Genomic DNA, 23,502 nt, shown 5'->3' with positions numbered 1-23,502 from the left:
ATTTGCGTCTCTTGTGACACGCGTTTAAACAATATTGGTTCCAGTGCTCGCCATACACTGTTGCTGCTTGCAACCTTGGCTTCAACACAGACCGGTCTGGATCCAAAAGCGATGGCCGTGTCCTGGCCACCTGGATGGCAGATCCCAGGGGACTAGCGGGTGAGACGCTTTCTGGTTTCCCACATAGCCGACTTCCGACTTCCTGTTTGTAGACATGTCAGCCTATCTTCCTCTCTCTGACCAAGAAGGTAAAAAACAAATCTTACTGCTAATACATATGTACATCCCTACTATCTCTGTAACTCTCACTATATCAACCCTGATCCACTCTTACCTCATCAGATGGTCGGGCTCTTTTTCTCGCTTGACTAATTCCTTAATTGGAACATCTTTATATATAACAAGAGATAATATTGTATCATACAGTGAAGGTCTGTTAAGTCATCTCTAAACCATTCATAATAAATATCTCACATACTTTTCAAAGACTTACTGGGGTAACCAATGGTTATCTCTCCCCCAAGGAAAAGTGAACGTGGACAATAACGTTTTCAGCTCTGTCTGCCGCTCTCTTTCATCTTCCCAATGTAAATCTAAACAACTGTAAAGACAAAGATAACAAACTGGGGGGAGGGTATTTGGTCACAGGGGTATCCAAACGAACTTCAAAAGGAACTGACAAATGGCTGCTCAGACACTTACTTCGGTGTGGCTGGAGGATTCCCCCTCTCACAGCGAGCACAGCGCTTTTCCCCAATATATTCCTATCACAGTATTCTCTCCCAAATAGCTGGATATAAATTGGACCACCAAAACAAATATATTTATATATAATTTTGATCCCTGTACTCTGGCCATGTTTACAAATGCGCACACTTCGTACTTCATATAAGTAATAAGGAGAAATTAGGGAATTACCTTACCCCACATCCAGGAAACCACAGATCTCGCATCCAGGAAGCAAGAATCCATCTTGCGACAAAAACGCTGACGAGCACTGGCTGCCACATTAAATAGTGCGTTATGATGTTATCGCACAACGGGATGACGCCATATACGTGATACGGCCACAAGGGACGGTAAACATAGCATCCATCTACCGTGGACAATCCCCATGGCCTACAATGAAGGAGTAGTTTTCACTACTAATAGGCCAAGCTGGTTAGACCTAATGAACCGGGGGGTCAGTCTGCTAGTAATAGGAAGGGAAAATGGACGTCGGATGGCCTGTCCAATCTTATTGGGAAATCAAAAAGTCCAATCTCACAACGTGGTGGACCCACTATCAAACTGATAGCATGATACAAATCCCATTCTACAAAGTTATGAAAAATACATCAACCAGTATTAAATTTCTTGTAAATACACATGTTGTTGACTGGTCTACCTTATGTTCACATTATTGTCAGCAAATACATATTTCAAATGGTTGCCACTGGAATGAAACATCAATTTGAACATTAGTCCTCAAGATAAACATGTTGATAACATCACGTGTACACATTATTTTTCAACACATTTTTCAAAGACAATATTTCAAATAATTTTTGTCCTGAATATATCACGTAAGGCAGTGTTATCCAAACACACATTGTCGTTACAAGTTCGTCAAACTCTCCAACCCATAGCCTGATCTCAATTCATATTCTACAAAGTTGTATACATGTCATTGGTAGAAATCCATTGCGCTAAATGTGTTATTGATCCTATATCAAATTACTTCCTGAAACATATTACCAAACAAGTACAGATAATTTTTCAAAAGTTTTTTCAAAAACACAGATGTCAAACAGTTTTGCCCTAAATACATCCCCAAGGGGGAATGTTATCCAGATGTCATTACTACATCGTGGTATGATATATGATATGATATGGCATTTATAACGCGCCTATACACAAGTTTTTCGAGGCGCGACAAGGCAAGTGAGGGGGAACAACGGGAAGACAGACAATGATCTTACTAGGCCAGGTGTCATTCAGATTGCGCAAGTGCATTTGAAGGGGGAAAGGGAAATGATGGATATGGATGTGTGCAACGCCAGATCGATAGACACATAAATCGCCCATTTTACGTGACATTGTGCCACTCAATGCTCTCGTTGAGACCTCCGATATGACTTTTAGTCATAAAAGTTTTTATTTCAAATGCAACAGGTTTTTATTGACATCCTCCTGGGATTTACCTTTAATTTTTTTCAAAATGACCCATTCAAAATAAGTAAAGGGATTGAGGGCACGCCCCTTAACGATCACACCAGAATAAATGCAACCCACTAGGGAAAAAGGCCCATGAAACTCCTGCAAGGATAACAAGCATTTACGCCACACAAAATGGGTGCACCAGCAAATAACTCTGCTGCTGCCGAAAAAGATACAAACAGAACTTTAAAAGGCAAAAAATCGTCCTGAATGACGTACACATATACAGTAAAAACATGCGTGGCTGGCTGGTGCGACGCTATGTATGTCCAGCCTGCTCTGTAGGAAATGCCAGACCATAGGTCCCAGCCCAGTCCATCTGTCTTCCATCCTGTGAGTTTTACTGGGCTCATCGTCTCCAGGGAACCAAGGTCGAGTTAGCAATTACTTGTAACTATAAAACAATGCAACTTCGATCATTATGCTGTGCACCGAGAATGCTCTGGAATGGGCACAGAGGGCGTGTAGGTCGAGCTAACCCACACATCCTTCACTCATTCCTTATAGCACCGTCCGCACCCAAGGCTTCCAGCCTCCCTTTGGACTATCATTTATTCCTCAGCGTATCTCGCATAACAAATCTTGTCACATTGGGGTTAAGATTATATGGTCATGTACTCAGATATTTAATGGCTATGTATTTTATAGTCAGTGTTCTGGGGTCACCTACTATCTGGGAATTCCAAGGTCTCGGGACTGGGACAGTTGTGGGTGCCATAACTCGTTGTTGGCTGGGTGAGGAGTTAGAGGCCTGCTTTGGCCTGACTGTGATGAACGTGCACTGTGAGGCGCCTGGTACTTTCTCGTGGCCTTGCAGGGCACATACCTTCAAAACACATTGGCAACAACGTGTAGAACAAAAGATGGTCTCTTTGTGAGCAGGCAACACCGCTTTTCTTCACTATTGCTTAGGCCCAATTAGGTTTCCTCAGGCCAGTTCTAAGCCTGTATCTAACGCGCTGAATGCTACATGGCCGTGCAGGCTTTATGTTCTGCTTATAGCTTTGTTTATTTGCATGCATGCACTATGTCTAAATCTACACATTGCATATAATATTGTTATCGTGTAGGGATTTTTAGGAGGCCTCCCTACCACCTGGCCCATTACAGTCCATATAATGGGGCTCTTCTCATTCTAAAGCCCCTGGTGGGGGGTTCGGGTTTAACCCTTTCCCAACATTTCCACCGTTTTTTAGTTCTACAGTAACTCATTCACCTGCGTGCATGCGCTCATTCTCCCTAGGCACTGTCTCCTCATAGGGTGGTGTTCCTTTTTGTGGTATCCATGCTCTACAGACCGACCTTAGGCTTTCTCCTGATCGTGCATACTCTTCAGGGGTGCATGTCATGTAGATGCATCACCTGCTACCCACACTTCCTGATCATTTTCAGGTTCACGGGGTTCAGGGGTTGAGACAATGATGGTGTGGTATAAACGATCTACTTAATCTCCATAGGGAATAGGGAATAGGGACCATGTGAGGGATGGGGTGATCAGTTTGTATTTCGATCTTCTTTGTATTGCAAGGTACTTTTGAAACACCTATTGACACCATCAGCGTCCTTGAAACACAATGCAATCTTCACTTGGGGGATCTGGCCTTCTCCACGTGTCTTTCGCGGTCTGCCAGAGGCAACGACTTCCAGTAGGGAAGTCCGGCCCGCTGTTCTCGTCCCTTGCTCAGCTCCTGTAGGTGTGCCTTCATCCCGGATGTTCTGCTCGTACACATCTTCCGCCTTGCTCAGAGTGTGTCTTTAGGTGTTGCCTTTTATCCATGTGAGGAGAGCTATTTGGTATCAGGTCTATACACTTGCACTTCCCTGACCCGATTAACGGTACATGTCCAGTACAATGTATGAGAGTTAGTATTTTTACTCTCAGTCACCCTCTTCCTCGGCCCAGTGTTTGTGTAAAAAGGAGGTGTGGGGGGAGGTGGGATCTCGGAGTATCCTAAAAAATAGGATGGGGTAGATGAACACAAAAAAGGGGGAATACCGCGTCTCCCCATCTTTTGTCTCGCCCCCACTCCCCTCAACCAGGTGATCTTCCCGCACAGGTCCACTCCCACGGACTGGAACCAAAAGCGAAGGACGTGTCCTGGCCACCTGGATGAAAAGTCCCAGAGAACTAGCGGGCGACTCCCTTTGGTTTCTCACAGGACTCTACAGTTTTTTGCAAATTTGTACTACTGCTTCCCCAAGTACTGATACTCCGTATTTTAACATCACTGGGTCACTGGTATTTCACGGGCCACTACGTCCCTTGCCATTGCATGTATCACCACCATCACTCTTATTTCGCACATCCCTGGTGTAGAAAAAATAATGCCACAATCCGTGAATGAGATTGTCATGTTCAACTTGCTGAGCAAATCTTGGCCCAACTGGTTGACAGGAGAAGTCTCAGAGTATAACAAGTGGGCGTGCACCACTCCCCTCCCCCCCCACTTTTACATCCAAATAATTTGTGTATGGAACCGTAGAAATTGCCCCAGAGAAGCCCTGCGTGTCTAGAGTTTTGACAGATAATGAACATGTCCTTCATTGATGCATGATTTTTCAGCACCCGAGTCGACCTTAAAAATGAATTGTTTGTCTCCTATCTTTGCCCCCACCAAGGGGTCCTTTTTAGGGTTGAGGGTCATCGACAGGACTGGGCACACAAGGATTCTCTGTGGGCTGTCCTAGTCAGGGTAAGTATTTGTCCCCAGGAATATGTGCCTCAAAAAAGGTGCAACCGTACCATTTTGTTCGTCCATTAAATGAGTGGTGTCACTTCCCTGTTGGCTTGGGTACTGTTGTGCTGCTTGCTTTTGATGTGTAGGTGGGCCCCCTGAGTTTGAAGATGTCGCACGGGATATGCCGGGGATTCCTGGGGAGACAAACCATATTTATACCCCCATCCTTGCCTGCTTCTGCACTCTTGTGCAAAGTGTCCTCACTTCCCACAATTCCAATATTGTGAAGGCCCCATCTGTCCTCCCATTGTTCCCATTCCTCCTAAGCCCCAACTCTTGCTCCCCAGAACCCACCTCTCCCTTGTTGCTGTCCTTGCTGGCACTGTGGTTTGGGGTACTGTGGGCCTCTATCCCAATGTGCCCAAACTGCAGCTATTTTGGCAAGCTTTTGGGCTGTTCCTAGCACTTCAGTTTGTTGTGGAGTGGGTACTGAAGTTTCGACAGCTATCTTAGCAAAGTTTATTCTGTACTAGTTTTGCTTCCTCTGCTTGACGCCTTTGGGCTGTTTCCCTGTCGCGCTCCTTTATTCGTTTACAATGGTGTACTATAAATGCTTTGCATCTCTGCCCACCCCTTTGCTTTGATGCCCACAATCTTGACTAGCACCTTTTGCACTTTTTTCGGCAGACCTTTTTCATAATAAAGTAGAAAAAGGGAATCGATTGGTCCCATGATCCTCCAGTCTCCGCTCGCCGCACCTCTTGAACCTTAAGAATAAACCGAGCGGGTCCTCCTCATCCCCCATGGTACATTGTATTATTGATTGTAAATCAGGTGCATCTGCAAAAGCTTGCTATAGCGCGTCCCATATATGTGCTCTTATTTTGTTAAATGATGCGCTGTCATGTGCATCGTTCGCCAGAGTTACCGGTGTCCGGTGGAGATGCATAAGGTGGAGGCGAGGCTGTTGCCGGAGTCGACAAGTCTGGTTGGTGTACCCCTCTGCAGGACGGGCTGCTAATGGATATATTCTTTTATGTTCCACTGGTGCCCCTCCCTCCTCTCCCAGACCTGCGCCTTGGCTGTCACTGTGCGCCCCTCCCCTCCTTCACGCTCCTCTATGTCTTCGAACATTTTCCAGAGGTCTAATATTTCTCTTCTCTTCTCTAGCTTTTCCCCTTATATTTCACTGTCAGAAATGTAGACATATGTTCCAAGATACTCGTGTTGTGGGATCCCTGCTCTGGCCCGGAGCGGGGCATACCCTACCCCCCCTTGTCTCCGTAACTGTTTGTGGTACTTCTCAGTCCAGTCACGGTACAATGGAAAGGCCTTACACATTTACTCTATGGGCATTTCGCCTCCCATGATCAGGGGGATTCCTTCACGTCCCTGTTTTTACGCCTATTCTAGTGCGCCGCGCACGCTGCCGCTGTATGTTAAAGTGAATTCTTTATTTCTTTTCCCTCATTAAAAGTCAAACATATCCCCCCTCCCTTTTCTCACATACCCATTCATACACTCTACACACTCCAAAACAAAGCCCCTCCTCGGGTCTCCACCCGTACACAATAAAAACACAAACAAAACAAACTAAAATAACAATTCAAAACAATAACCACCATTTCCAAGCCTGCTAATTATACAAGGTTCCTACTTTTTTCCTTGTCCTCGGTTATATAAACTCTGTGGTTCCACCATCTCCCCTCACTCGGGAAGGCTCCCTACCATTCAATTTTCATTTCCTCAATATTCGTCTTAAAAAATTCCACAATAATAAAAATACAATAAACCAAAGCCACAACACACCAACAATCTGACCTTCCACATTTTCACTCCCTCACAATTTCCCCATGTATCTTTCCCCCACTTATCACTTGCAGGAGTATACTCACATGTTCACCCGAAGTCCACCGTCATGGGGTCCCAACAAAACCAGTCTGCACTCTTCAATGAGCAGACAGGAATTCTGCTAAAACGGCTCCTGTAAGACCACTCTACTATATGCGTTTTTTGTGCTGGTCGCGGTTGGAGAAGCGGCCTTAGGCCTCCGCAGGCATGGGGACGCTGGGATCATGTTGGGTCACCAAATGAAGGCAGGCCCCTAAATGCTCACACCAGAATAAATGAAACCCACTAGGGAAAAAGGCCCATGAAACTCAAAACATGTATTTAATCCACACAAAATGGGTGCACCAGCAAAGAACTCTGCTGCTGCTGAACATTCTGCCAGAAAAGATACAAGCAGAACTTTAAAAGGCAATAAATCATCACAAATGATGTACACATATACAGTAAAAACCTGCGTGGCTGGTTGGTGCGCCCCTATGCATGTCTAGCCTGCTCTATAGGAGATGCCAGGCCATTGCTCCCAGTCCAGTCCGTCCGTCCATCCATCCATCCATCTTCCATCACATGGGGTCTGCTGGGATCATCGTCTCCAGGGTACCAAGGTCGAGTTAGCAATTACTTGCAACTATAAAACAATGTAACTTCTATCATGATGCTGTGCACCTGGACTGCTCGGGAACCGGCAAAGAGGGAGTAGAGGTCAAGCTAACCCACACATCTTTCACTCATTCCTTATCGCACCGCCCGCACCCGAGGCTTCCACCCTCACTTTGGACTATCATTTATTACTCCCTGTACCTCACATTACAAATCCTTAGAGTTAAGATGATACAGTCATGTCCTCAGATCTTTTAATGGCTAGGTAATTTTATCTTCAGTGGTCTGGGGTCACCTATCGTGGAATTCAGGGGTTACGGGACTGGGACAAGTGGGTGCCATAGCTCATGGATGGCTGGTTGGGGGTCAGAGGTCTGCTTTGGCCTGGCTGTGATGAACGTGCACTGTGAGGCGCCTAGTACTGTCTTGTGGCCTTGCAGGGCACATTTCTTCCAAACACATTGGCAACAACGTGTACAACAAAGGAGGGTCTCATTGGGGGCAGGCAGCTTTGCTTTTCCCCACCATTGCTTGGCCCTAATTAGGTTTCCTCATGTCAGTTTGCAGCATGCATCTAACTTGCTGAATGCTAACTGGCCGTGCAGGCCTCATGTTCTGCTTATAGCTTGGTTTATTTGCATGCATGCACTACATCTAAATCTACACATTGCATATAATATTGTGATCGTGTAGGGATTTTTAGGAGACTCCTCTCCCCCTGGTCCATTAGAGTCCTTCCAATGGAGCTCGTCTCACTCCAAAGTGCCTAGGGTTTAACCCCTTCCCAACAGCATGTCCTTTGTCCACAAAATGTTCACCAATGGTGGCAATTCAATTTTATTTTTTAGACAACTCCTATGTTCTATCATTCTTGTCTTGCACTTTCTGTTGGTTTTCCCCCCCATGTAAATACACGGGCAGGGACAAGTGATCATGTATACAACATTCGCTGTGTTGCAATTGGTATGTTCTTTAAACTGCCAATCACGCGACAATCCCAGATCCACAAATAGCATATTCTTAGTCTGTGTGCACATGACACAATGACCACAAGTGTGGTGACCTACCACCTGTAGCAAACCCCACAGAGTACTTTGTGATGGTTCACACCTTTTTGCTGTGCCTATGTCATTTTTCATAATGATATTCTGTATATTAGTGCTTTTTTTAAAGGCCACTAACGGGCAAAGAGTGTTGCTAGTCATTATTTCTTCCAATTTTTCTTGATGATACTTTTGATTTTATAAGACAGATTACTGAAAGTGTTCACACAAACCAACAGAGTCTCCTTTTTATCTTTGGTGTAGTCAGTCTTTTATTCAAATAGGGCCCCTTTGTTATTATTATAGGCCTGTTTTGCTTTACGTTTTACGAGTTTCTGGGGGTAGCCATGATTCACCAATTTGTTAATGTATTGGCTCCCTCTTCGTGAGATTCCTTCGTACTACTGTTGTATTTCAGGTGCAAAAATTTACCAAATGGTAGACTGTCTCTGACGTGACAGGCATGATGGCTCGAATAGTGGAGTAAAGCATTTGTATCCGTAGTCTTGGCATAAGGTTTCACCAATAAATGTGCCTGTTCCTGATATAGGGTCACATCTAGATGGTTAACTTCGATATTACTCATGATGGCCGTGAATTAAAAAGAATCTGTTTTAATCATTGAGCCACTGCAAAAAGTTATTAGCCTCTTCTAAGCTACCGGTCCATAGCAAAAACACATCATCAATATATCTTAACCAATTGGTACATTTTTCTTTGAATGGCTTGATATGCGAGTACACCACTGTCTGTACGAACATGTCAACATACAAGTTGGCAAAATTGGGAGCCATGCCTGCTCCCAATGCTGTTCCTTCAATTTGGAAATAAAATTGGCCCATAGATTGGAAACATTCTGTGCACCATAAGAAAAAAGAATTGCTCACTGGATGGTCATCATTGCGTTTGAGTAAAGTTTCTTTCACAACTTCCAAAGTTGCCCGCTGTGGAATATTGGTATAGAAAGATTGTATATCCAGACAGATCAATAGGGTCTTAGTAGGATCAACGTATAAACCTTCTATTTTCATAATGGCATCTTTAGTGTCTTGCACAAAGCTTTTCATGTCTGAAATGAAAGGTTTGAGACAATAATCCACAAATGTTGATAATGGTTCCAATAGGGAATCGACCCCTGAGACACTTGGTCTACCAGGAGGTTTTTCCTGATTCTTGTGAATTTTGGGCAGTATGTGCACCCCTCCTTAAGAAGCCCTCTGCCTATCCTTCCTCTCCGGCTAACTACAGCTCGATCTCTACCACTTCTTTCCTGGGCAAACTCTTGGAAAAGCTGGCCATCTCCCAGCCTAATCTTCACACTGAATCTGTTGGTTGTCTCCATGACCATCAGTCTGGCTTCACAGCAGCCAGAAGCATGGAAACTGCTCTTCTCAACATCTGTCAAAACCTGCTCTCTAACCTTAATTCTAACCTTCCTTCTGTACTCTTTCTCCTCAATCTTTCTTCTGCTTTTGATACGGTCAACCATGCCATCCTGCACAACCGCCTCCCTCTCTCTGGATTACAGCAACAGCCTCTTTCTAAATCTTCCTGCCTCTCCGTCCTCCACAACTTATCCCAAACAAGACTGCTAGACTTGTCCTTGGTCTCAAGCCCAGAGATCGCATCTCTCCAGCAGAGAAATCTATTTACTAGTTCCCAGTGGCAACAAGGTTCAAGTTCAAGACCCTTTGCATCATCCACAAGGCTTTCTGGGGCCTGGGACCGCACTACCTCCAACACTCTCTTCCTAAAAACCTCCCTTCTCGAGCTCTCCGCTAATCCCCCTCCAACTCTCTGAGGTTCAGTCACTTTTCCAAGCAGAGATTTGGGGGCAAATCTTCGGCTGTGGCCTCCCTCTGGAACAGCCTCCCTGCTGCTCTTAAACTTGAGCAGAACCACCTCCGGTTCCGGAAGAAACTCAAGACCTTCCTCTTCGCCTCAGTTTTCTCTCTTCCTCGCCCATGCTGATGGCCCATCTGGTCCACGCACTGGTCACCTGGCCACCCTCTGAACTTGGACCCAGGTCCTTGCATGTCCAGCTGCACGTACCTTGCACTGCCGCCTGGCTCCAACAGCTCTTGTGGTCTGTATCTCTAACCCTACAGTTTCCCTCCCTCTGCACTTAAGAGCCACCCGTTGGCTGCACTTTTCTTACCTGCACAAAGCTACCAGCTGGCTGCACTTTTTAATTATCTGCTCTTCTTCTCCCCCCACACCCCTTTTGGCACTTCTCCCCATCCTCTCCCCGCACTTGCACAATCTGAATGACACAGGGCCTAGCAAGATTGTGGTTTTGTCCTCCCTTTGTTCCCCCACCCCTTGTCTTGTCGCGCCAAGAAACACGTGTACAGGCGCGTTATGAATGCCATATCATATTGTATAAAAATTGGTACCCTGTCATTCTCTCTCACTAAGTATTCGTACCTCTTGCTTACTAATAAGGTGCATCTTAACTGCGTTTTCAACTTTACTCTTAATGATACTCTGTTACTGGGATCTTTTGCAATCTTTTGATGACTTTCTCCATAAAACAGTAATCTGTACCACTCCACTCCATCAGACAGTAATCTGTAACACTCCTCATTGTTATTCTGTCTGTTCATCACTAATATTGTGCACCCTTTATCAGCCTGTCAGAAGACTAGTGCTTCATTGCGGCCCAAATTGCATAGTGTAGCCCGTTCTTTTTTACTCAGATTAGAATGATTAAGGATCCCTTTAGATTCTAGTTTCACAATTTCTTCCAACACGTTTTATTCAAACACAAGTGACTCAGCCGAGTGTGTGTGGATGGGCGGGCAGAACCCAGAAGAGTGCCTTAGTCCGCTACAGTTGTTGGAATCGCCGAAAGATTGATTTTTGAAGAAATATTTCAAATTGACTTTACGCATAAAGTTTTGAAATTCAAGGGGTTGTGATATTTGGATAGAACAAAATTAATCCCTTTATTCAAGGTTTGTTCTTCAATCCTGGATAGGAGTACTGTAAGTAAGTTAATGACCCACGCTTGTAGCTGCGTGTTTGCATTCGATCCGGTACCCACTCGCGACGGTTGTTCCCTCTGCCTAGAAAAGGGCATTGGGTCCCCTCTGTGTAGCATGGTTGCCTCTGGCTCCACTGTCTCTCTTTGTACAGTTGTCATTCTTGCTACTGATCCCAATAGACCTGGTCTGCTTGATTCCTCATTATCTATGGTTATTCCATCATCACTTGAGCTGTAGGAAGTGTTCCTGAACTGTACTCTGCGGTTTTGTTCTTGTCCTTGTCCAGTCTGGGAGGCTCCAGATTTATAATCTTTGGTTATGTAGTGGAAGGCTTTTTTGTATGAAAAGGCGAGTAGATCTTTCTTCATCCTTTTAACCCTCTCTGTAACTGTCTCTAATTTAAACTCCTGCATTTCTTTTAAATGAGAATCTAGTTTTATTTGAAAATGTTTCTACATCAAACGTTTTTTGATTTCTTCTTCAAATAGATTGAGATCAATTTCAATCTTTTTGATGGTTTCTTGTGCTGCTTCAATTATCAAAATCAGCCAATCTCGGCCACATTTGTTTGCAAGGTAACTCCATTTCAGTTTAAATCATCATTGTTCAGAAATAACCCCGATTCATTACGTACAATGAACTCTTGTGATAATGCTCGGTTTTTCAAATACTCCAACCTGATCACTGCATGGAGTTCATTGCAAGCCAATCTCTTTCATATCCAAGTCCGTTCATCCTATTGGTCATTGCTCTCCAAACCCAAAATAGGTATTCAATTAAGTAACTGTCGCCCATAATCCTAGCTGTAAGCAAAACATTTATCTTATAGGGAAGTCATAATGTCAGAAAAAGGGATATGTATAGTCAGGGATAGGAGCGCTAGAATCCTTCCACCTCTAGATATTGAGAGGCCAATATGAGTGAAAAGCTACTGTGATGAAGCTGCCGCAAAAAATGCACCAATCGCACAATGGCTAGACCCACTAAGGGGTAAAAATGGCTTCCTACTAAGTGGGAAAATAGATATTTTTTCAATAAACCAAAGGAAAGTCAAAATAGGGTGGGCCTCACTACACTTATCCTCATCAATCACTCGGGTAAGCCTAGAAACAAATAAGTGACCTCCCGATTGTCACCCATCTCATAAAATAATCTTTATTACATAATAAATACAATATGATTCTACACACAATGCGAAAACTCAAACATAAAACCCAACATCAATGAACGAAATATATACAAAAGGATAGTGGTCTAACACATCAACATGATCTCCAAAGTCACTATGACTTGGTTAACAATAGCGTGGATTAACTGGACACTTTTATCACGCTATGTTTCTCTAGCCCAACTCGTTTAAGTTTCTGTCCTGTTTGGCACAAATCTGCCAGGCATTCATCCGGGGCACAATGTGTATATCAAGAGATGGCATTTGGTAGATTTCAAATCTCTGTCTTCCTGAGGATCCCTATCAGGATAAAGACACACTTTAAGTACGCTTAACCCGTCTTTTAATTAGACCCAACAATATAATCCCCTTAACCCAAAAAGGGTTTTGCACGTGCACTATCTAATATACTAGGGTGGTTTTGCTTTGTCAGATTTTGCCAACCACCTGCAACCATTGTGTGTTGCTAGTAGCTGGGTTCCTGTTTTAGAATGTCAGGCGATCTGCCTCTGTCTGACCTAGAAGGCAAAAATCAATCTTACAAATGTGTACATTCCTACTATCTCTATAACTCTGACTATCTCAACCCTGATCCACTCTTACCTCATCAGATGGTTAGGGCTCTTTTTCTTGCTCGACTAGTTCCTTAATTGGAAAATCTCTATGGTAACGAGATAATATTGTATCATACAGCAAAAGGTTAATGTTTGCATGAACCAGGGTCCAGTAGTATAATGATGAATCAGTGGAGTTTACAAAATAGCAGAAAGATTGTTCCTGGGAGGTTTTCTAATTTCTCTTGACATTAGGAGGGAACAGGTGGTAATCCATGTACTGGTGTGAATACCATTGCGGATTGTAAGTATTATTATCCAACCAAAAAAATGTAACTGGTAAAAAAGTTGAAGAAGTGGCTTTTCAGCTTCTACACCCATTACAAGGATGCCACAGCATTTATATGTTAGATATAGAGACCAGCAAACACGAATTCCAGAGGGGTGTGACTATTCAGCTTGAAACAGGGAGAAATGCCAGTAACTGCACCTTCACCAGTAGCCAACAAAGACAGAGATAAGCCTCAAAATGGCAGTTGGTCCATTTAAAGTCGCTCTCCCAAGGGTCTGGACTACAAAGCCTCACTGCTAATAACCAGGTTACTCACCGTTGTGACCACATTACTCCTAGTACATAGTCCCCTTTGCTCCATACTTATGGGGCATCTTTCCATCCTGTTGTACGGGACCGGAGCACTTTGTAAAAAAGCATCAAAAATGTTTTCAAAAAATGTGTCCTTCCTCTCTTTCTTGCGCGGGGCCCGGCACGCGGCCGTAACCCCACCCACCTTGGCTCTGCCCCGCGCATCGCCCATCAGTACTTTTCTATCACCAGGTCAGAGACCTATTACCAATAACAGAGGAACCTTATTAGAGGGGACGGCGGGCGTATGGAGGAAAGGGGACTATGGACTAGGAGTAAGGTGGTCACTACGGTGAGTAACCTGGTTATACTCCTACGTCCCGTCCCCTTTCCTTCATACTTATGGGAGATTCCCAAGCACACCTAACAGGAACTACGGGTGGATGGAAATACCCCCTACTGAAAAAGGTTCTTCAGCACAGCCTGACCAAACTGAGCATCAGCTCTTGAGCTCATGTCAAGACAATAATGCTTACAAAAAGCAGATGGGGAGGCCCAAGTAGCTGCCCTAGCGATGGACTCCCAGGGGACATATTTCTGAAAAGCAACCGCGGCTGCCTTGCCCCGCACCAGGTGTGCATGAATACCCTTAGGAGGTTTCAGCCCTTGGACGGTGATAGACTCCGTGATGCAGGCGGCGATCCACCTAGAAATAGTCGCTTTAGATGCCTGCTTACCCTGAGGGTTACCAAAGGTCACAAAAAGTTGAGAACTCCTAAGCTCAGACGTCCTGTCAAGCTAGAACTTAAGAGCCCTTCTGATGTCAAGACAGTGCAGAACCCTTTCAGCCTTTGAGGCAGGTACGGAAAAAAGACTGGTAGGGAGATCGACTGATTCAGATGGAATTCAGTCACCACCTTCGGTAGAAAGGCCGGGTTTGTCCGCAAGACTACCTTGTCCTTGTGAAAAACAAAGAAAGGATGCTCCACTGACAAGGCCTGGAGGTCACTCACTCTGCTCGCCGACGTAATGGCGACCAGAAAGGACACTTTCCAGGATATGTAATTGAGGTCCACCGTAGCCATTGGTTCAAAAGGTTTATGGCACAGCGCCGTCAGGACTACATTTAGGTCCCACGGCGGGTGAAGACTACGAACCGGAAGGTAGAGGCGTGTCAAGCCTGAAAAATGCCTCTTAACCACTGGGTTACTCAGAGAATAAGAGCATTGGTCTGTAGAAAGATAAGTGGCAACCGCTGAAAGGTAAGTTCTGCATGACAGAACATGAACACCCGACTCTGCTAGGGAGGACATGAAAGACAGCACTGTGTCAATCGTAGCCACCCTTGGATCCAACTGCTTCTCCAAACACCAATTACAGAACCTGAGCCATTTACTCCTGTATTGGGATCTGGTTGAGGGTTTCCTGGCTGCCTGGATAATACTCATGTTATCCGTAGACAAGTTAAAATGTTCTAAAGACTTGAACTTAGGCACCATGCCGCCCAGCTGAGCGATTGTGGGCAGGGGTGCCACATCTGCTGTTCCCCTTGATGAAGAAGATCAGGGGTCACTGGTAACCTGACCGGCGGATACACCGACAGGTGTTGAAGTTCTGAGAACCAAAACCTGGCCGCCCACCACAGGGCTATGAGTAGAAGAGAACAGTTCACCGAGTTCTTCAGCTTCCAAATTGCTCGTTGGACTAGAGGCAGAGGCGGGAAGGCGTAAGCTCTCATGTTGTGCCATGGAATCTCAAGAGCATCCCCCAGAGAAGAGGCTCCCAGCCCCTCTCTGGAGGCATACTGAGGAAGCTTCATGTTTACCGCCGTAGCGAAGAGGTCCACCTCCGGTGTGCCCCAACGCAAGAAAATCCATGAGAGGACCTCCGCCTTCAACTCCTACTCGTAGCTGACCACTGTCCGCCGGCTGAGGGCATCCGCTGTGACATTCAGCTGGCCCGGGATGTGCACTGCAAGCAGCCAGATACCATGAAGCACGGCCCACTCCCATATCTGGATGGACAGGTCCACGAGGGGAGGAGACTTCGTTCCCCCTTGCTTGTTGATGTAATACATTGACACCACACTGTCCGTGCGTATGCGGACCACCTTGTTGGCAATGAGCGGTCTGAACGCCCTGAGCGTTAGGAAGATCGCCAGAAGCTCCAAATGAATGCTTTTCCTGAGACGACCAGAGGTCCGAGACCTGAAGAAGATGTAACGTCGCACCCCACCCCAGAAGGGAGGAGTCGTCGTGATCGTCACCGTGGGGGCTGAGGGCTGAAACCCTGCACCCACCGACAGGTTGCTGAGAGATGACCACCAATCCAGGTCCACTCTCTCATGGAATCTGTAATCATTATCAGCTTGGAATCCGGGTCCACAGCCTGACGCCAGGAACTCCTAAGAGCCATCTGGGTCCGCCTCATCTTGAGACGAGCAAGAGGAAGAGCCAGCACGCACGAGGCCATGAGGCCCAGAAGCCTCTGGAACCACCAGGCCGACATGCTCTCCGACTGCGCAAACATCTGACACGTGGCTAACAGATCCGCCATTCTGTCCCCGGTCAGGTACACTCTGCAGTCGATCGTGTTCCAGCGAAAACCCAGGAGAATCAGGTCCTGCGAGACCGTCATGAAAGATTTCCGCCAGTTCACCGACAGTCCAAGATGGACAGGAGCTGAAGGAGAGACTAGAGGTTGCCCACTGCTGTCAACGGATAAGGGCTGCGTAAGAGCCAGTCGTCCAAGTATGGATATACATGGATACCCTGGAGACGGAGATAGGCCGCAATCACCGACATCATCTTCGTGAAGACACGCAGCGCTGAGCTGAGGCCAAAAGGAAGCACTCGAAACTGGAAGTGCTCCTCTCCCAAAGAGAAACAGAGATACCTCTTGTGTGGATTCCAAATTAGAATATGCATGTACGCATCCTGAAGATACACCATGCTGAGTCAATCGCCCATCTGCAAGGAGGACCGTATCTGGCTGGGCGTGATCATCTTGAATCTCTCTTGGGGTAGGAAAAGATTGAACTGGGAAAGGTCTAGGATGGTACGCATGCCAGCCTGGTTGGGGTTTGGGCACCGTAAACAGCCGGGAGTAGAAGCCCTCCCCTCGTTCCCCAAGGGGAACGGGTTCCACAGCTCTGAGGTCCAGAGGTTTCTGAACCTCGGCTTTGCTGGAGGGCAAGCCCGACAGCTGAAAAGGAGGGTTGAGGGGTGGGGTAGGGGGTAGAGGTAAGTGGAAGCCCGCTCGAGCGACTGACAAGACCTATCTGTCTTCTGTGATGGTCTGCCACGCCTCCCAATGAGACGCAATGCGTCCTCCCACTGGGGTCCCGTGCGAGTGCGGAAAACCCTCATTTAGCAGGTTTATCGGTGGTGGTGCCACCTGAAACTGAGGAGGAGGCTGAGGAACGGGAGAAAAAACGCATCCGCTGTTGCCTACGGCGGTTATTCCCCATAGGGGTATCCACTCTGCGAGACTTGCGGTCGATGAAGCCCCTAAAGCCAGAGGACGGTCAACTTTGTGACAACAGTCTCTGGGATTTGAAAGGAGCCTTAACCAGGACAGACAAGGAGTTAGCTGTCTGAGTGCTATCCTTCGTCTTGGTGAGCTCTACGTCAGTTGTAGCATGAAAGAGCTCCTTCCCATTGAACGGAAGGTCCAGCACCTTACCCTGCACTTCTTTCGAAGATTTAGTTGCATGCAGCCACTCCTGCCATGAGGTATTAACCCCCAGCATAAGGCCCCGCGCCAAGGTGTCTACGTGATGAGCCGCAGCCTCCAGGAGATCCTGGGCCAAGACCCTGGCGTCGGAAAGACCTCCTCTAAAGTCCTCCAGCTTATCGACCGGAATAAACTCTTCAAACTCCAACAGACCTTTCCACATCCGCATGTTAGCTCCTGCTAAAATCAATTCAGCGTTGGCCTGCCTGAGCTGCAAAGCCGAGTTGGCGAAGATTTTCCTCCCGAGAGAGTCGAGGAGCTTATCCTCCTTTCCCAGCACCTGAGTAGTCGCCGTGGAAGAGGATGCTGCAGGTCTGGACTGCAAAGTGGCCACAGCCACCACTGTGGAGGAGGGGGGCGGACAAGAGGACAGGGCCACCTCTTCCGAAGAATGCAGCCTGTATCTAGAGTCAATTTTCTTATTGACAAAAAGTCCACAGTGTGGCTTTTCCCAGACTCTGCGGACCTCGGCCAGAACGTCCTTCTACAAGAACAGGCCGATACGCTCCAAAGGAGACCGGGTGAACGCCCCAGAAAGCACGCCCTCCTGCGGAGCGGGTGCCTCGGGCACCGGAACATCTAAGAAGTTCATCATGTCCAGTACCCGGTCATGAAAAGCTCTTTTAGAGCGGGGGAGGTCCTCGCTGTCCTGATCGCCTTACGCGTCATCCGACAGATCAGGGTCTTGCTGAGCCGTGTCAGGCGCTGCCTTGTCCACAGGGGACAATGGGGGCAAAGGTGGAAGAGTCGGACGAGGCACCGTAGGCAAGGGAGGTGCCGGCGGAACCACCGGAGGGACATGTAGAGCCGGAGGCACAGGAGGGCATATTGGCCTAAAAGGCCCTTTGAAATACTCCCTCATGGGGTCGGTACGCAGAAGCGTTTGGAATTTACCAAAAAAGGCTTCCGTAAATCAACGGTGCCGATCCTGCGGGCAGCGAAACATTGTGCGGAAGAGGCATCCGAGCGTTCCAGTCATAAACTGGCCGATAAGGATGCGCACAAGGAACTCTATGTTCACCCAAGGGGCCAAGCCCTAAACCTGAGGCCGATGGCGTAGTTGTAGGAGTAGCACCCAAAATGGCCACTGCTGTCGTGGCGGGAACGGGCGCCATTTTGTCCTCATCTGAGCGGAACTGCGGTATGTGAGGAAGTGAGGCAGGGGTCCCCGTCGATGGATCAGGGGTCTTAACTTTAGCCTTAACATAAGGGACCTCGGCAGAGCCGGTACTGTGAGGCCTGGAATGTTTTTGTGACATACCAACCGCCAAATTAGCCTTCAAAGGAAGGACCTCGGCACTGCCAGTAAAAGAAGAACTTTGCTTCTTTGCCCCCTCAACAGGTCTGGTGTCACCACACGAGGGGGAACGGTGAGGAACAGCTTTCACCGACAAGGCCTTGTCAGGCCTCTCAGAACTGTTTGTAGCTTTAGCCTCTGAACGAGGGACCTCGGACCCAGGTCGTTCGGTAACAGCAAGCCCACTCAAGGCCTCGGGGCGCACCCAGGTCTTATTTTTGAGGGAAGCCAACAGAACGGCCTCGGAGCAAGCTCTGGTACCCTCAGTAGAACTGGGTCTACAAACAGCCACCACAGGAGGGGCCTCGGAGCGCACTCCGGTATCCACAGGCCCCTTACGGAGACCCTCAGAGAAATCTCCGGTAGAATTATTAGGCCCAACGGGCACCTCAGGGCCAACCCCGGTGGCAGAGCGATCAACGCCCCTCCCGGCCCGAGAGGAATCCGGAAAGGTATCCCCTGGCCGGGGTGCTCTGAAAAGTAAAGATCTTACCGGGCGTTTCTTCTTCTTGTCGATGAATGCCTGAAAATGCGAAGGAGTTTGTCGGAACACCTCCTCCCACCGCTCCAACAGACGTTGAAGTGCCCGGACCGAAAGGGAGTCGCAGTAAAAACAGGAGTCCCAACAGTGATCCGGGCCCAAGCACTGTAAACAAAGAGCATGGGGATCCGCCCTGGCGAAACGAGGATGACAAGATGAGCAATCTGGAAAATCTAGCTTGAACGACATAGAAAGACCAGCACACGATCGCTAGCGAGAGCCAGAGAGGAAAAAAGGGAAGAAACTCTTCCGAGGATGCCAGTGCATCTAGTCCCGAACGAGCGGAGAAAAGGACTGATGGGCGATGCACAGGGCGGAGCCAAGGTGGGCGGGGATACGGCCGTGTGCCGGGCCCCGCGCAAGAAAGAGAGGAAGGACACAGTTTTGGAAATATTTTTGGATGCTTCTTTACAAAAGTGCTCCGGTCCCGTCCCACAGGACAGAGAGATGTCCCATAAGTATGGAGGAAAGGGGACAGGACGTAGGAGTATGAGCATCCTGAGACAGGTCAGGTGACCCGTCCAGCCACTCAGAGAGGAACTATTTAGCATCAGCTCTGTATAAAATTAAATCCCAGGACTACACTGCGAGTTGTTGGGGACAAAGTTTGAGAACTGGAGAATTGTCAGAGAAAAAGCAGAGGCTATTGAGAGGAGAGAAAAGGAGCAGTTGGATTAGAAGATGTGGAGAAAAGAACCATATTATAATACCCATAGGGAAAGACAGTTTGTAAGACCTGGAGACGACAGGGAAGCAAAATCAGCAGACTGAGAAGGGTGGGAGGAAATCCACAGACTGGAAGGAAAACCCAAGGAGGTGAAACGAAGAGTAAAAGTCGTAGACCAAAAGAGTTGGAAATCTGGACACCGTAGGAAGGTGAAGTGAGGAGCAAAACCTGGAGACTGGAAGAGAGTGCAATCCATAACACTGGAGGAAGGTGAAGTAAGAAAATAAATCATGGAAAATGGAGGAGTGAACCTCAAAGACTAGAGGAAGGTTCAGTAACAGTAAAAGCATCAGTACCGGAAGATAAGAAAAAACTGATCATGCAGGGTGCTAAGAGAAAGAAGACAGTAGCCCCAGTTCAGGGGAGATAGAGTAAAGAGTGGAGGGTCTGACCATGGAGAGCAAGCAAACACTACAAGTGAAGGCAGAGAAAATACAGGCAAATGCCTAATAAAAAGCAAGAAAAGAGTTTCCAGGGGACTAACCCTGGAAGAATACCAGAAGGAACTGAATCTTGTAGTGTCTGGCACACTTATAAAGACTCCAACCATCCCGACTTCTAAATTAAAACTACATTGGACTGATACCTAAGGATGCATAATGTGCAACAGTTTGTTACATTTTACATAGTGAAAAGGTATGGTTGCTTCTCTTCTCCCAGCTGGACTCCAGCCAGGCACCTTGGACAAATGGGGTCAGCCTTCTGAGCAACCAAACTTCTCTTGCTCGCTGGAGTATGTTGCTGCCACCACTGCATCACTTGATGGGACACACGACCCACTAGACACCTCAGTCATCTGTCCGACATCCTACACTTTAGGGGAGGTCTCGATGCATGAATGTAGCCTGAGAATAGCTGAAAATAAACAAGGATCACTATACAATACGGTAATATTGTAATGGGATACAATGCTGAGCATCCAATAACAATGTAGATGCATGGCTCTACCTTTCTCCCATCCCACTGCTCCCGAGGACTAAGTACTGCTTCTGATGGATACAGCAGACCTGTGTCCCGCCTCATGCCTTTTCCTTCCGGTTTGCATGCCTCCACTTCCACAAATGTAAAAACTGCTGGTCTTCTAGCACATGGGCTGACTCCCATGGACATGCAGCAGATTCCAAGGTACGGCTACCGGAACTGCTGAGACAAGTCAGTGCACTCCTTCACCGATCACCATTGTGCATTCCCAGAGCCTTACCATTGACCTATACAGTGGCAAACTGGGATACTAGTGCCTGACATACAAGGCATTCATCAGTGTCTTGCAGGCCTGATGCCTCACACCTCTGGGATAGACTTTTATTTAGACAAAACATGAATAGTATTTTGTAGGAATTTAATATTTTGACTAACGACTGAAATTTCATCATATGATCTTTTTAATGATGAAAAACAAATAAACCTTTCTAATCAAGATGTTTTAAACTAAGTGGATTTCCCCGAAAACAGAAAAATGTGTGCAAAGAGAACCCAAGTGGTGGTAACAGTTATATGAAAGAAAAAAACTTACCTTAAGTTTGACTTGCGCTCTTCATCACTTCCAACCTCCTGAAATAAAATTTAAAATAAAACACGAATTAAACAAGTTTCAATAGCCCTTTTTGCAAAAGACAAACATACCAGTGGTTACGTTATTGGCTGTGAATTCATGAATCACTGTATCTAGCCTTGCCTATATCTGGGCAAAATCACAGAGCCACATTGCTCATCCTCTAAAATAGAGAATGCTTAGACTGCTGGATATTGCCATTTGCTTTCAAAATTCCGAAATATTTATTCAGTTGCATATTTCACTCCCACCCATGCAGTTACAAAAGCTTTACTCGTTTGTTTGGAAGACTTAAGATTCATATTTACCACTGTAACCCTTATTTTCACGATACATGAGCAAAAACCTGATTGGGCACTACCTGATGTCAAAAGGAGTGGATTTAAGGTATCCCTTAAAGGTATACCATGTAAGGCATTGGAAGAAGTAACCTGGAATTTAATTACATGGTGTTGTTCCTCCATCCAAATTCACAAGGGAACAAGGCTGGAAAAAATCCTTCAATAAATGAATCTGCCACATTCGCAACGTCATGCAATTGAATCTCCATGAGCCAAAAATAGTATGCAACACACAACAATAGAAAAGAAAGGTCATATGCTTTTTATAACATGTCAGAGCAAAAGAAAGACTTAGTCTGCATTTACAACTCCCTCAGGGTCAGTCGCTTCTCGAAGCAACGAGTTGGTGGTAGGTCTCTTTCTTCGGCTGGGGCCTTCCTCTGGAACAGTCTCCATGCCTCTCTGAAACTTGAGGAGCACCATCTCCGGTTCCGGAAGCACCTCAAGACCTTCCTCTTTGCTTCTGCTCCCTCTCCCCTGCTGAACTCCTGGCCAAAACTGAAACTGCACTGGTCACCTGGCTACCCTCTGATCTCGTGCCCAGGTTCCTTACCACCAGTAGCACACCTACATTGCCCCCATGGCAACCCTTGCACTTGGGGGCTGTTTCTGTATCCCTACAGTCCCCACCAGCACTTGACACTTGATGTCTGCACTTACCCTTGCACTTGCCACCTGCTGGCCGCACTTTAAAAAAAATAGATTTTCACTTGTTGATTCCATGAAATGCACTGCCCCTTTCCCCTCGCACTTCCTCCTCCCCCTCCCCTGCACTTGCGCAATCTCAATGTCATTTGGCCTAGCAATATCGTTGTCTGTCTTTCCTCTGTTCCCCCTCCCTTGCCTAGTACCGCCTTGAAACACTTGTGTATAGGCGCGTTATAAAATGCCATATCAGATCAGATCATTGCATAGATCCTTTATTCCTGGCATCCACCTCCCACATCCTGAATGCCAGAAATCAGTTTGTAGTTCATGGAACCAAACTACAGGTCCCAGAATGCATCCGGAAACCGATTACGAAGTGAGATTATGGGGTGGAGAGCAAATACATGTATGGACAATATGGGAAAGGTTTTTTTTTCTCCTGTGCAATAAAGCAGGGAAGGGAACAAATGTACATCAGCAGCGTCATACTGTGGTATTAACTGGAAGGAAAAGGAATTATGTGTTCCATAAACAGGGCATGAGCCACCACATGCTACTGCTTCTTCGGATCAGCAAGCTTGTTCGCTGCACGGTACTTCAACCAGGCAGCCACCATGCACTGGAACGACAAGAACGAGCACAGCGCACTGACAAAGAGTCAGAGCTCTGTAGGTGAAACTTCGGTAACCCTCTAAGACGGGCACCGGCCTTGACAGTCGGCAGACTTGGATGGCAGGATACTGGAGCATGCTGGTTGTGTAGCCGCAATAGATTTTCTCAGCAACATTCCTCTCAGTGGTGGACCTAAGTGCAGCAGGACTAGACATCGGCCAAGGTGACAATGCTCCCTTGTCAGGGTGTATCAGATCCAAGTTTTAAACCAGATAGAAAGTTGCTGCCAAGAAAAAATTAATTATCAACCGCCCGTTGCCTCTCTTTAGAATCTGAGCGTGGCCAAGTCACATTCCAATGGGTAACATTTTGCAGCTAAACTACAGTTC

General features: G+C 46.7%; 1 protein-coding gene across 1 annotated transcript in view; it reads right to left on the bottom strand.

The window, feature by feature from the left end:
• The window catches only part of SSH1 (slingshot protein phosphatase 1), a 1,301,854-nt gene that overhangs the window by 1,209,612 nt on the left and 68,740 nt on the right, over nt 1-23,502 (bottom strand). The window contains exon 2 of the mRNA XM_069619458.1: nt 21,474-21,511. Within this exon, the coding sequence (XP_069475559.1) occupies nt 21,474-21,511 (38 nt within the window). The remainder of the gene's footprint in view (nt 1-21,473; nt 21,512-23,502) is intronic.

Source organism: Ambystoma mexicanum, chromosome 10, assembly GCF_040938575.1.
Source record: "Ambystoma mexicanum isolate Mex_15411 chromosome 10, UKY_AmexF1_1, whole genome shotgun sequence".
In the NCBI taxonomy this organism is placed as follows: Eukaryota; Metazoa; Chordata; class Amphibia; order Caudata; family Ambystomatidae; genus Ambystoma; species Ambystoma mexicanum.
This window is presented reverse-complemented; position numbering and strand designations above follow the sequence as displayed.